Source organism: Notolabrus celidotus, chromosome 16 (genome assembly GCF_009762535.1).
Source record: "Notolabrus celidotus isolate fNotCel1 chromosome 16, fNotCel1.pri, whole genome shotgun sequence".
NCBI lineage: Eukaryota > Metazoa > Chordata > Actinopteri > Labriformes > Labridae > Notolabrus > Notolabrus celidotus.
The window spans coordinates 2856544-2870963 of record NC_048287.1 but is presented as its reverse complement, the minus strand read 5'-3'; the positions used below and the strand labels follow the sequence as shown (position 1 = coordinate 2870963).

General features: G+C 44.3%; 1 protein-coding gene across 1 annotated transcript in view; it reads left to right on the top strand.

The window, feature by feature from the left end:
• Positions 1-14420, top strand: part of fam135b (family with sequence similarity 135 member B) — a 106222-nt gene that overhangs the window by 57455 nt on the left and 34347 nt on the right. The window contains exons 6-7 of the mRNA XM_034704706.1: positions 5558-5731; positions 12115-12241. Of these exons, the coding sequence (XP_034560597.1) occupies positions 5558-5731; positions 12115-12241 (301 nt within the window). The remainder of the gene's footprint in view (positions 1-5557; positions 5732-12114; positions 12242-14420) is intronic.

Sequence of the window (14420 nt, the reverse complement as noted above, 5' to 3'; positions counted from 1 at the left end):
CTGACAGTGTAGGGGTCGCTACAATGCGATTAATTGCCCTCAAATCATGTGCCATGCGATATTTTCCTGAATCTTGTTTTTGGACAGGCAGGATAGGCGTATTCCAATTGCTCTGGTTATCAATCAGGACACCAGCAGCTAATAAGCCATTAATGGTGTCTGCAATGCCTTCCTCTGCCACAGCTTTGTGTGGATACTGCCTCTGCCAGATTGGTCTAGAATCAGGAGTAGAAATTAGATCAAACGTTATGGGAGCGACAGTGGAACAAAAACCTACATCTGTCGGGCCCGAAGACCAGAGAGAGGTAGGAATGGCGTTTAGCATACCGGCAGCATCTGGATAATCAGTTTTTTCTCTGCCATGAAATCTCTCAATTTGTTGGTGTTCCAAAAGGACGGTGTCCTCTGTCGTCTGTGAGATTCTGTATGCTTTTTCTGATGGAGAATAAGACACGTGTGGGAGTTGAGTGGGTTCCCAGTCCGAAGCTTTTACCAGCCTTTTGGTCATGGGACCCAGTTCTTTGGCCTGATGCTCAGTATGTACAGCGAGAGTGATGTGTGGCGAGGAGACTTCAGCCATTTCATAATATTGTGACAATTCAGGACTCAAATTTACTGCTGCAACTATTCCCTCTGCACCTGCATACAAGCACGTTGAGTGAACCGGTTCTACCCTGCCCTCCATTACCTCAAAAGCCTCACGATACACCAAGTCCTCGTCACGGTCATAAAACAGAGTCACGTGGAGCGGGTCAGGTGGAGGAGCATAGGGATGCAACATGTGGAGCCAGGGCTTCCAAGCAGTGTACAAAGACGAAACTCCGCCCCCTTTCGTTGTCTCAGGTTGCACCAGCCCCCAATAGATGTCAGCCCACTGAGGCTCTGCACCAGGTGAATTGTCCTGACCCAGAAACATCTGGGACTGCGAGGAAATTCTGCTAACAGAGCAGTTGAAAGATTGTCCATTTGGAAAAGTCACAACCATACCGTCTGGGCTGCACAAAATAGATGCTCCACTTTTGACCACTTGGGGCATGGGCGGCTGATACTGTTGTTCTTGTGAGGGTCTCTGTCCAGGCGCATACACCTGCTGTGTGTGCCACGGTGTCATAGGGCAGAATCTGGAGATATGTCCGATCACGCCACAGGTAAAGCAACGCATTGGCTGACCCCCAGGTGCACCCCGTCCGCGTCCCCCTTGCCCGTAACCACCCCTCGCGAACCCCATCGGCCGCTGAGGCTGTCTGTACATGGGCTGCATAGGCGGATACGCCGGCGCAGGTGCAGGAGGAGCAACCAGCTGCTGACGAGCATGTTGACCCTGTGTGGGCACAGGAGCCACTGGTTGCTGCATCATATGAGTGGTTGGTTTATTGGCCTTTTTTATCATCCTGTAATTTACGCCTCTCGCTGTCCAGTTGCATCTTAAGCAATTGTGCTGTGTTGTTTGACACCTCAGCATCATGGACTTTTTGTTTTTCTTCCACTCGCCGCACATAGTGAGCCAAATGCTTCTCCCACTTGTCTCCATCACATCCTAGTAAATCAGGGTTAGCTTGCATTTGTGCCTGCACTGACCTTGGCATTCCTTCTAAAATAGCTCTCCGGAACATAGCTGTCTGCAGCCTGTCCGAGCTGGGATGAGTTCCAGCTACACTGATCCAAGTGTCTTTACACCGAATGAAAAATTCAGGCATGCTCTCTTTATCTCTTCTGTTTAAGGTTAAAGAGTGTAATGCTCCCTCGGGCACTGGATATATGGTACGCATGGCAGTGCCTATGGCTGTAGCATAGGTCGTGAATAATGCATCATCTGGCACTATTGCTGTTTGAGCTTGAGCTTCAATTTTTTGTTGCTCATGCAGGGGAAGCTGTCGGCCAATTAATGCTCTCCAGTCCCCCATCGCTATTGTCCAGCCGTTTGTCAGCTGACAGAATTTAGTCATCCACCCCTGTCCCCCTTCAGTGGGTGTAGGCATTTTTTCAGAAATGCAATTCATGTCCGTGAAGGAAAAAGGTTTATAGGCGGAGCTGCCATTGTTCGCAGTTAATATGGGGAGAGCGAGACCTGGAGCTAAACAGGGTTTAGATTTCCGAGTGTGACTCGCCACCGGTGACGGTGGGGTCGGGCGTCTCTCTGTTTCATTGTCATGTTGTGCAGGAGCATTGCAAGGTGTGCGTTCACTTAGTCCCCTGTTTGGTCGTCGCGGCGGGTCAGTTGGATTGTACATAACCAATCGGCCCACAAACTCAGCATCGTATGTTTGTTCGTCATCGTCGATGTAGCAACCATCTAACTCGTAGTCCTGATCTTCGCTCTCTGTATTCTGATCTTCCTCCCTGTCACGGGGAAGTGCTCTCAGATTCCTGCATGTACCAGCTTGAACTCCTGTCTCCCTAAAAGCTCTATCTATGAATGGATTGCTAGTGGAGGGCGCGGGGGCAACACCATCCCCTGTGACTTGAGGTAAACCAGGCACGCGTGGCGTGGACTGGTATGCTGGCTGTATGGGAGGAATGTCCTCCACTTTTGGCTTTTGTGTGGGACCGCTATCCCTCAGCTCATCCTGCACTTGTTCTATCTGCTGTATTTGTTCTGACAGCTCTGCTTGACGCTCCTGTATGGCCAGTGTAGTTTCCCGTATACATTCCTGCTGCAGATTCCATAAAGTCTGCAGTTCTTGGAGGCGTCCCCCTGCCTCTATGTCCTGCTCTAAATCTATGATCCCCCCCCTTTATTCTCATCGCAGGAGCCTGCATGATTCTCTGTGTGCTCTCTGTGTAACGTGGGGGAGAGGCAGGAGTCCTCCCATGATCTGGCTCAGTCTGTCGTAACGTTAGGTCGGGGTAGAGCGGTGGGGGCTGTGCTCCTGCAGGGGGAGCACCCGGCACCGCCCCCGCCGAGCGCGGCGCGGGCCGCGGCCCCACGTGAGGAGCACCTCCCACCGCCCCTGTTTTTGTCTCCGTCTGTGTCAGAGTCTGTGTGGGGGTGTGACTGTTTACTACCGCCGCACAAGTCAGTGTCATCATGTGTACTGCCGCTTTTCTCTCCTCTTGGGCCGCTAATTCTGCCTTCCACTTTCTCCTAATCTTCCACCCCCCTTTATCCTCTTCGGCCTGGGTTTTCTGGAGCTGTCCTACCAGTACTCTCTCAGCCTTGGCGAGGTGTGGTAAAAGCTCAACCGGTTCCTCATCATCCGGGACATGACCCTGCTCCTGGAGCCATAGCCATGTGTCATCATAACCCTTCAGCTGCTTCTCTCTGCCTTTTTTGGGAAGCCCATTAGCCAATTGGAGTCTAATTAACTTCCACTGTTCTCCGACTGAGCTTGCTCCACACCCCCCGTATTCTTCACACTCCCTATCAAATTTTCCCTCCATCTCTCTCACGCCCTACAAATATATATTCTATTACTTATATAGTTTATAATTAGGGTACGGTTTACACGCAGCAAATGTACTACCGCACTATATATTTTATAATTCAGCTCACGTTTATACACTGTAAATGTACTACAACTATATATATTATATAATTCAACTCACGTTCATACACTGTAAATGTACTACAACACTCTATACTGTTATGGTTACAAACACATACAGGTCTCGTGTGAATAGCTCATTGACCAGCACCTGCGCTTCAGTGAAACAAACTTCTAGGCTGAACTAGTTCAGTCCGGTTTCACTCTGGGGGTCAATTCCCAAGCGACAGATGCTTTTTAGACAACACGGTTCCTGTATCCAAACCACCCTTTCACCCACAGAAACCAGGATCAGCAGTGAAGAGACTCACTTCAAATGTGCTTGATCCTTCGAAGCCTCCCACGTTACAACAACCCCTTAATTAGTACTTTTAGCAGGGTAAGAATATACCAATTCTCAATGCTATTGGCCGGTCACACTTACACAGTAATTAAACTAGCCTCGTACTTGCTGTATCAATCGGCGCTGACTTCTCGCTAATACAGCATGTTTCGTGCAGGAGTGGCACCTGCCCCAGGGATTTCAACCTTTGGGACACCCCGGATACCAATTTTTCCCTCTCGGTGGTTCCCACTTCCGGTATCAAGGAACCGGCGGCCTTGGTGCTTCTTTAATCCACACCTTTGTTTTACTCTGCTCTACTTTTTTTATTTTTAACTTTTTCTTTTCAACAGAGTCGGGACGGCTTCTAAACCGTTGGTTTAACGTGCTAGGACTCTCACCTAACCCAGGTTCCCACCTTTCGGGCGTAGCCAGCTGTAGCGCCTTCAACAGCAGGCCCCCCTTTTGCTCTCCTCCTTAAGGGAGTTAGCCTATGTTGCAGCTTATACTGGTTTTCTTTTTCAATTAAACTAGGACGAGTGGGTTTGAGTGACTGCAAAAGTAAATTTAGAGTGGCCAAAATGCAGGACTTTGTTATAACAGGTGTCTGCTTACCTCTTTTTTTGTGGTAGCTACCCTGGTTTTGCCGTCACTCGTCTCACTCGCTCGTTGTGTGGTAAATTTCAGTCTGCACTTCTCACTCCTCCTTCTCCATCACGTCGGGGTCACCAATTGTTGGAGGACCTCTCTGAATGCCTGGTCCTCGCGTGTTCGTTTGATGAAGAAAATAGGAGGAGGTATTGAAGTTTCAAAAATCAGCTTTATTCTAAACACCAGTAGAAATTGCAACGTGTACAGAGCTCTGGGTCTGACTATCGTGTCCCTGATCAACAACAATGCTGTTCAGTTCGCGAAGTCTGAACTGACTACTTTTTCCCTGACCCAGTATTTATTAACACATAGGATGAATTTGAATTGTGCATAATTTGAGGGCGTTGCCTCCCCCTCATTGGCCCGAGGCGCGTCCACGTCCTCCTCGTTCTGACTCCCATCATACTCCTCAAGGCCTGAGAAGTTGTCCTGAAACGTGAAAGTTAGCGCACACACATTCCTGTCTACCCTCAAGGATAACGTTCTCTCATCATTCACCAATGCACATCAGCTACGTGTGGTCTGCCACCTGCCCCCCTTAATTCCTGGGATACTGAACCTATGTCTGCTGATGCATGGAATTCTCCCAAGGCCCTGGCTCCTGTTTTTGGCTACATTACGTCTTACTTTTGATATGTCGTTGTGACTACGACCTTCAGGTCCTTCTTGTTGTTATGGTTTTCCGCTATCCAGACATGCAGTCATGGCGTTCTTTGGTTCTCAGTACTTTTCCACTCTCTCAGATGTTCAGGGTGACAGAGGCCTCAATACTGTACAGGTCTCAGTTCTCCGTGGTGCCAAGCTGCATGGTTTCAGTACACGCTATATTTGTATCTAAACACTCGTGATGATTAGTATATTTGGCTATATGAGTAAAATTAATATGATATAATATGATTAAGTAAATGAATGTGATTGAGTAAATAGTGACAATTGTGAGTATGTAAGAGTGAGGTGTGGAGTCCCATATCCACACCGTCCAGGGTCAGATGTAATAACCTTCCTTTTTAGAATATGCCCCATAACCCTTCATTTGCATTATATTTCTCTTCTCTGCTGCTCGAATCATCTCCTCTCCGTCTCTTCTTCCATCCCTCAGGCTGGCAGACATAGTGACTGTTCCGCTGATCAGTAGTCGGACCCTCAGCCTCCATTTCCACCCGAGGAGAGGCCTGCACCACCACGTCCCAGTCATGTTCGACTACTTCCACCTGTCCGTCATCTCTGTCTCCACACATGCTTCACTGGTTGCCTTACATCAGCCGCTAATCAGGTACAGTTGAAGGGGCTTTGCAAACACTCACATGCAACAGACCTGAACTTTACAGAAAGCATTAACACTTAGATAAGATGGACGTGAGAATGAAAGGCTTCTGGGGATAGAACGGACAGAACAGCCGTCCTTTGTGAAGCCGTAACATTTACAGCTCCCCCTGGTGACACAAAGTCTAAAACATGCTTTCTGTCATACAGTTAGTTCTTATCATGCTGGTTTGTATGTAGTGCTAGGTGATAACTCGATAACGATAATTATCGTGATCAAATTCTTCTAAATATAAATATAAAAAATGTTTGATACAAATTTGATATTAATAAACCTGTAATTACACCTCTAAACCACTGGAAAGGGTGGCGTTAATGAGCTTTAAACACTAGTTGCCACCCAACATTAGACAGAAGAAGAAGACTGCATTGAACAGCCAATCATGCAGGACACCACATCGTCAAGTTTGCCGATGATTCTGTGATTGTCTCCCTGCTCAACAATAGCAACCCGGACTGTGGTGGGTTGAAGATCAAAAAAGCCTTGGAATTACTCGTGTACGTTCACTTGAAGAGGAAAAAACTCCCACAGGACTCCAAAGTAAAACTGATAAAAACAAATTCCTTTAATCCACAGTTTTGTTAACCAATCTTACTGGATGTTCAAAGTCAAGTTTTCCTAAACAAAGAATTGTAATACTACGGTAAAGAAACCATGTGGCTCAGTCCTAGATTGATCCTCAACTGTCTGCCCCAGGCTCACCCTACGGACACACGCAAGAGCGCTCTCTCTCTTAAAGGGACAGTAACAGACTCACTGCTGACAACAGTACCATTCTGCCTTTTAACTTTACAAAATATCCACATGAATTAAATGAAATCACCTTTAACTGACTCAAACATATTTTATCACTTAACTTATACAATAAAATCACAAATATGAAGATTTACTGTAAACCCAAAATTGTTAATTATTTATTTTACCTTTAATATGCCTAAACGTAACTTGGCCCTTACACGGACCATGGCCCTGTGGTGGCAGAATTTACAAATCGGTGCAATAATTCTTTTCTGAGGATCAATTCTGGGAAGACAAAGGAGCTCGTCATTGATTTTAAGAAGACCCCCACTGCCTTTTCCCCTGTTTTTATTGATGATGTGGAAGTGGAAATTGTGAACAAGCACTCTGTAAAAAAGCCCACCAAAGAATGTACTTTTATCGGAAGCTCAGGGGTTTTAATGTCGACACGACTTTTATGAAGATGTTTTATTCCTGTTTTATTGAATCGCTTTTAACCTTTTCAATGGTGTCTTGGTTACGGGTCAACAAATCTAAAAAACTGAAATAGACTGCAGGCCATCGTTAAGATATGCAGCAGGGTTGCGGGCACACCCCTGCCTGACATGTCAAGCCTCCACCAGGCCAGGACCCTCAGCAAGGCCTGGTCCATCGTGGCTGACCCGTGCCATCCTCTTTTTCTTGAATTTCGCCAGCTTCCCTCAGGCCGAAGATTCGCGATGCCGAATAACAGGACGAATAGGAAGAGAAACTCTTTTGTACTGACAGCAGCTAGTCTGCTTAACAATGCCGCATAACTGTTGTTTCCAGTTGTTACTGTTGTTGTTGTTGTTACCGTTTTGAATGTTTTGATGTTGGTGTTGTACTGTTTTGTTTGTGTCACCACTGACTGAAAGACAAATTGCCCCCCGAGGATAATAAAGAAACCTTGAACCTTGATCATGTCGCAGGGTGAGAAGTAGGCGGGGCTTAAAGACGTTCAGTGCTGAATGTAAACACAGCTGAGACAAGCGACAGAGACACTGAAGAAAACTGAAAACCTAGCAGCTCAAAGCAGAGTCGTTAGTCTGACACTGAGTCGACTCTGTGTTAACTATTAACTTAATACACTTCATTAAATATACTTTCAGGATGTGGGTAAAGGAAGAACACAGAGACTACTTCTGCTGTGCATTTCTAACACGTTTAATGTCCACTGTGACCGTAGGACAACTGAACACTGAATAACCGTGATGCATTCACTGCACTGTGGGAAACAACATCACTCTGCCTGTAACCCTTAGTAATCTTAGAGGGGAGAGAACAACTCAAAACAATACTCTATAAACTGCCACACAGAATACAATCTGATATATATATCTGTTGTAAATTTAATTCAAGTTATGAAAGTAACCTGGTTTCTTCAACTTCCAAACCAGACCAAAAATATGCCTTTAAATTGAAATGAAATAATGATTTGATATTTATCGTGATAATTATCAATATTGACTGATATGAAACATTTTAGCGTGATAACATCATTTTCAATATCACCCATCACTAAGCACTTACTTTTCCACAGAGCGTGTTCTGTTAATCTACAGCTGATACATGTTGCTGTTTATCATACAGACATGATTACATGAAGAATAGAGAGGAGGAGATGAAATACACACACAATGAGCAGGAAATACAATGTCACCAAGCGGACCAATCACAGGGCTTGCGGTCCGTGTTGATTCTATGCGAAGTTACATTTTGGAGGAGGTGCACGTCAGCTATGCTGTCAATTTGACACAGAAGTATAAATCAGGCTTTAGGGCCACCTTAAAGGAAAAAAAAGAGCTTTTAAGATTAAAGTCCTAAATTTAGAAGAATCATTTTATAGATTCATGAGAATAAAGTCAAAATGTAAGTCTATGGTTAACCTTTGTGTTATTTTGATGGGACAGAGCATAAGAGCTGCCTAAACTCAAATAGGGAACATGGAGCATCTTATTAAATTATACTTCATAAATAATTGACTTTTTTAGCACATCAGCTCCACAGGATCAGGATTCAGGATCGATTGTGTAAGAAACTGTGTGTTTTGAAGAGGGAGCTAATAAGACTAACAAGCAGTGTCTGGAAGTTCACAAGACGATTCCTCATTTTAAAACGGGCAGCTAAACTGCTCTTCTGATATCACACTACATGTTGTTTTAGCGAAACATAACCTGTAAATATGACTTCTTTCTCATTAAACTACAACTTTATTGTCATAGGATTTTGACTTCTCTCATAGATATTACTCTGGTATAGTTTAGGGATGGGCATTTCAAGCCAAAATACTATTTGATAATCATTGGCATCTATTCCACAATTATTCAAATAATCACCCCCCCACACACACACACACATACAGGCAAACACACACACACACCTGTCCCATTTACAACCCGTTTTTGTGGCAGTCAGGTTAACCAGCAGCAGGATGAGGTGCTGCTAGTAGCGGGCACTGACAGCGTCTGTCTCCATCTTTATGTCAGTGTTTCTGTGACGCAGTGTGGCGTGTGGTTTACATTTTACAGTCATGCTCAGTCTCTGAATATACGTGTGTAGTAGTGAGGTTCAGAAAGGAAGAAAATCACAGCGACTGTCGCCCATGTTTTCTACTTCTTTTGCTATTTAATGCCGTTAGCATTCTTCTTCTTCTGTTACTTAATGCGGTTAGCAAAGGGTTAATTATAATATTAGTGATAGTATAACAGCTTTGAGATGTTCTATAGCCACCGTCTGGCTGGAATACCGTATTACAACCAGGCACCGGTGAAAATGATGAAAAATTGTACTTTTCAAATGAGAAAATATTCAAAGTAACTCTTCGATTTTTACAAAGTGAACGATTTTTCAAATATTCTAAAATTGCATTGCCCATCTCTAGTATAGTTACGACTCTAATAAAGTTTATTCTGTACATGTATGACAAGATTGGCACACAGGACCCAAAAGCACGACTCTTTTAAGGTTGGCAACAAAGGATCTTTAATAAAGTAGTAAATAAAACAAGACAACAAAAATTCACAGCAGAGCTGGAAAATGTCCAAAAAGTAACAAAAAGAAAAACTTAGAACTTGACTATAAGAGAAAAACAAAGAAACAGGCTTGGCTTTGGAGATTCTGTAAGGGCACATTCACGACTGACAAGACAAGATGATCTGGCACAGGACAGGGGAAGACGCAGACTCTTTAACAGGAGGTAATGGGGCACAAGTGGAAACAATGATGGGCGGGGATGACAATCACAGGGAGAACATCAGGACAGGAAGTGAGGAAGTGAAGGTGCCTGAAACGAGAGGAGAGACATGACTACAAAATAAAGCGGACGTGACAAACATGACAAGACTGAAGTAAGGAGTGCAACTTAACATAACTGACGAGACATGACGATGTATGACTTTAATCTAGTTAAAGTGGGGCAAAAAAGGATTTGGTCCGCCACTGATTTTGTAAGTTCTCCCACTTAGAAAGATGAGAGAGGTCTGTAATTTTCATCAGAGGTACACTTCAACTATGAGAGACAATATGAGAAAAAAAAATCCAGGAAATCACATTGTAGGATTTTTAAAGAATTTATTTGTAAATGATGGTGGAAAATAAGTATTTGATCACCCACAAACAAGCAAGATTTCTGTCTCTCACAGACCTGTAACTTCTTATTTAAGAAGCTCTTCTGTCCTCCACTTGTTACCTGTATTAATGGAACCTGTTTGAACTGGTTATCTGTATAAAAGACACCTGTCCACAGCCTCAAACACTCAGACTCCAAACTCAACCATGGCAAGACCAAAGAGCTGTCCAAGGACACCTGGAAGAAAATTGTGGACCTGCACCAGGCTGGGAAGAGTGAATCTACAATAGGCAAGCAGGTTGGTGTGAATAAATCAACTGTGGGAGCTATTGTAAGAAAATGGAAAACATACAAGACCATTGATAATCTCCCTCAATCTGGGGCCCCGCGCAAGATCTCATCCCGTGGGGTCAAAATGATCATGAGAACGGTGAGCAAAAATCCCAGAACTACACGGAGGGACCTGATGAATGACCTGCAGAGAGCTGGGACCAAAGTAACAAAGGCTACCATCAGTAACACACTACGCCGAGAGGGACTCAAATCCTGCAGCACCAGGCGTGTCCCCCTGCTTAAGCTAGTACATGTCCAGGCCCGTCTGAAGTTTGCCAGAGAGCATATGGATGATCCAGAAGAGGATTGGGAGAATATCATGTGGTCAGATGAAACCAAAATAGAACTTTTTGGTAAAAACTCAACTCGTCGTGTTTGGAGGAAGAAGAATGCTGAGTTGCATCCCAAGAACACCATACCTACTGTGAAGCATGGGGGTGGAAACCTCATGCTTTGGGGCTGTTTTTCTGCAAAGGGGACAGGACGACTGATCCGTGTTAAGGGAAGAATGAACGGGGACATGTATCGTGAGATTTTAAGCCAAAACCTCCTTCCATCAGTGAGAGCATTGAAGATGGAACGTGGCTGGTCTTCCAGCATGACAATGATCCCAAACACACCGCTCGGGCAACGAAGGAGTGGCTCCGTAAAAAGCATTTCAAGGTCCTGGAGTGGCCTAGCCAGTCTCCAGACCTCAACCCCATAGAACATTTGTGGAGGGAGTTGAAAGTCCCAAAACATCCCTGCTCTAGAGGAGATCTGCATGGAGGAATGGGCCAAAATACCAGCTACAGTGTGTGCAAACCTGGTGAAGACTTACAGGAAACGTTTGACCTCTGTCATTGCCAACAAAGGTTATGTTACAAAGTATTGAGTTGAACTTTTGTTATTGACCAAATACTTATTTTCCACCATCATTTACAAATAAATTCTTTAAAAATCCTACAATGTGATTTTTTTTCTCGTTTTGTCTCTCATAGTTGAAGTGTACCTCTGATGAAAATTACAGACCTCTCTCATCTTTCTAAGTGGAAGAACTTGCAAAATCAGTGGCTGACTAAATACTTTTTTGCCCCACTGTAATTTATTGGTTTATTTTGGTGAATTTACAAGAAGAAAACTTGTAAATTCACACCTTTTGTTCTTGTAAGTATATGACCAACGTGGCCCTAATCCTTGTTGTATGATTGGACCAAAAAAAGATACTAAAAAAAGAAAAGCAGAGAATTGCTTCTGATGTTTATCCATTCCAATTAGTTATTTTGAGCTCCTTTTTATGATCTGTTCACAAATGTTGGATTAGAGTTTAGTGATGTGTTTCTCGTAGACACAGGAGCCATTTGGAGTTCTATTTTTGCTTAAATCCAGAATATCAAGAACAGAAGGTGAGGGGACTGCTAGCACAGCCTCTTCCTCCCACATGTTTATCTTGGCGGTTACCTGAGGTGTGTCCGTTAGCTGCTGAAATGGATTCTTCTCCAAACACTTACCTGATTAATTCAGCCGTCAATACCATAAAGTCTCAGTTTACCCATACATTACATAGATTAATTCAGCTCTTGACTGATTGGAATAGTAGCAGCTCCAATCTCTCTCACACACACACACACATACCATACACTCACACACACGCTCATGCTTTGTCTCTGCATGTGTCCTGTTCTCTCTGCAGCTTTGCACGTACAGGGAAGGGCTCTTGGCTGGGGAAAGGCTCGCCAGACAGTACAGGCGACCCATCTGCCATGACTGTAGAGAACCTTGTGTTTGGCGCTGGCTACTGCAAGCCTGTCATCTCTGAGGTATGTTAACCTTTAGCGTTTCAGCTGCATTATAAAGGGAAGTCACTGACATTTGAAAGCCCCCTTTTTGTATCACAAAGCTGAAAATGGGCAAAAATTAGTGGTGAGTTGTCCCCTCTCAAATGGTCGTTAGCTTTCTTTTGTTAGCAAGCTCATAAATTCCAGAGGATGACGTGAATGTGCTCTGGTCTCAGGGACAGAGGGCGGTGGATTTGGATGTGATTTGATTTAGCATGTCAGGATTCAGCCTAAGAACTGAGCAGAGAGTCATTCTGATCTGGATTACTGATTCTGGACCCCTCAACTTAAAAATCAGTCATTTGTTTGGGCTCCGTGGAGTCTTAAGGCTTAAAGACCAGAGGCTAACACAGAGATTATTACTGTGCTGTACTGTGGCTTTTCATAATATCTGATTAACCCACCTGCCCAGGCATGCCGGCTTCAGGCTAAGCATCTGGAAGTAATAGCAGCTCTCCCTGGAAATGATGGTCTAGTCTTATCACCTCCTTCTCATTCCTCTGTGCTTGTTTACAGAGCAGTTAAGCAGCACAATTACATGATGACAGAAATGATCATCCAATTACTGATATCATAATTATTAATTATGATTATATGTTAAAAGCTACTGTTGGTGTACTCCTTTACGTTAGCAGCAGCTACAAAATCAAAAATTGTGATATTCATAAAATTATAGTTAAAGTTTTTTTAACATGATTGAACCAAAACTCTGCATTTAAAGCCTCTGGAAACGTAAATGGAATATTTAGAAATTCACATAGAATATCAAAATGTAATGTGTAATCAAGCTTCAACAAAAATCTGAGTGAAAATAAACATCCACAACTCTGAAGTCACTCTGTTCAAAAACATCTTATTTTACAGGTCAGAGCATTTCTCAGGACTGTGTGGGCGTGGCCTAACTCTTTGATTGACAGGTCAAGAGAGAGTTCACAGCCTACATGTTTGAGCCGTCTGACTCTGAATCTAAAGACATCAAAACTCCAGAATCTGAAAATTATTCATTTACAATGTTCTCTGAGTGCTGAGTCACAAAATACTTCAGAATCAGGACTTCTATCATTTATTAGTTTTATCACTCCGTAGTCTCCGGGGCATCAGGACCATGAGACGCCCGGAGCAGAGGAGGCTGAAGTGTAGTATGTGGCACGCAGAGGAGCTCGGCTCTGGGTGTCAGACGGAGCTGTTTGTCTAAACTCTGAGCTGTTTGGGGAAAGTTAGTGAACCGGTCCTGGGGACAGTTAGTGAACCGGTCCTGGGGAGAGTTAGTGAACCGGTCCTGGGGAGAGTTAGTGAATCGGTCCTGGGGAAAGTTAGTGAACCAGTCCTGGGGAAAGTTAGTGAACCAGTCCTGGGGACAGTTAGTGAACCGGTCCTGGGGAAAGTTAGTGAACCGGTCCTGAGGAAAGTTAGTGAACCAGTCCTGGGGAAAATTTGTGAACCGGTCCTGGGGAAAGTTAGTGAACCGGTCCTGGGGAGAGTTAGTGAACTGGTCCTGGGGAAAGTGAGTGAACCGGTCCTGAGGAAAGTTAGTGAACTGTTCCTGAGGAAAGTTAGTGAATGGGTCCTTTGGAAAGTTAGTGAACCGGTCCTGAGGAAAGTTAGTGAATCGGACCTGGGGAAAGTTAGTGAACCGGTCCTGGGGAAAGTCTGGAATCAGTCCTGGGGAAAGTTAGTGAACCAGTCCCGAGGATAGTTAGTGAACTGGACCTGGGGAAAGTAAGTGGACTGGTCCTCGGTTGAGTTGAGCCACTCAGCCATGGCTCAACTCAACTGTGTCCCAAAGTTTCCCCAAATCCACCACAGTTATGAAAATAGAAGAATGACAACAAGCTGTCATCTTCAGGGGTGGATGTGCAGACAGGGACACACAAGCACAGCCGTGCAGAGAGCAGAGAGACAGCTATACAGACAGATTACAGACAGTACGGGATTAGCAAACAAGATACAGCTAAGACAACACTGGCTGAGACATCAGGAGACGGTCTGAGCAGGAGCGGAGTAGTTTTGTTGAAGATGTGTGCACGTGACTCAGTGTTTCATTTCTGATTGGTTGGATATTTATTTCGTCAAAAATATCCAAGTTAACTCCGCCTTCTTTATCCTAGCGTTAGAACGGTATCAAAAACTTAACGGATTATATTTCAAAAATAGATTAAAG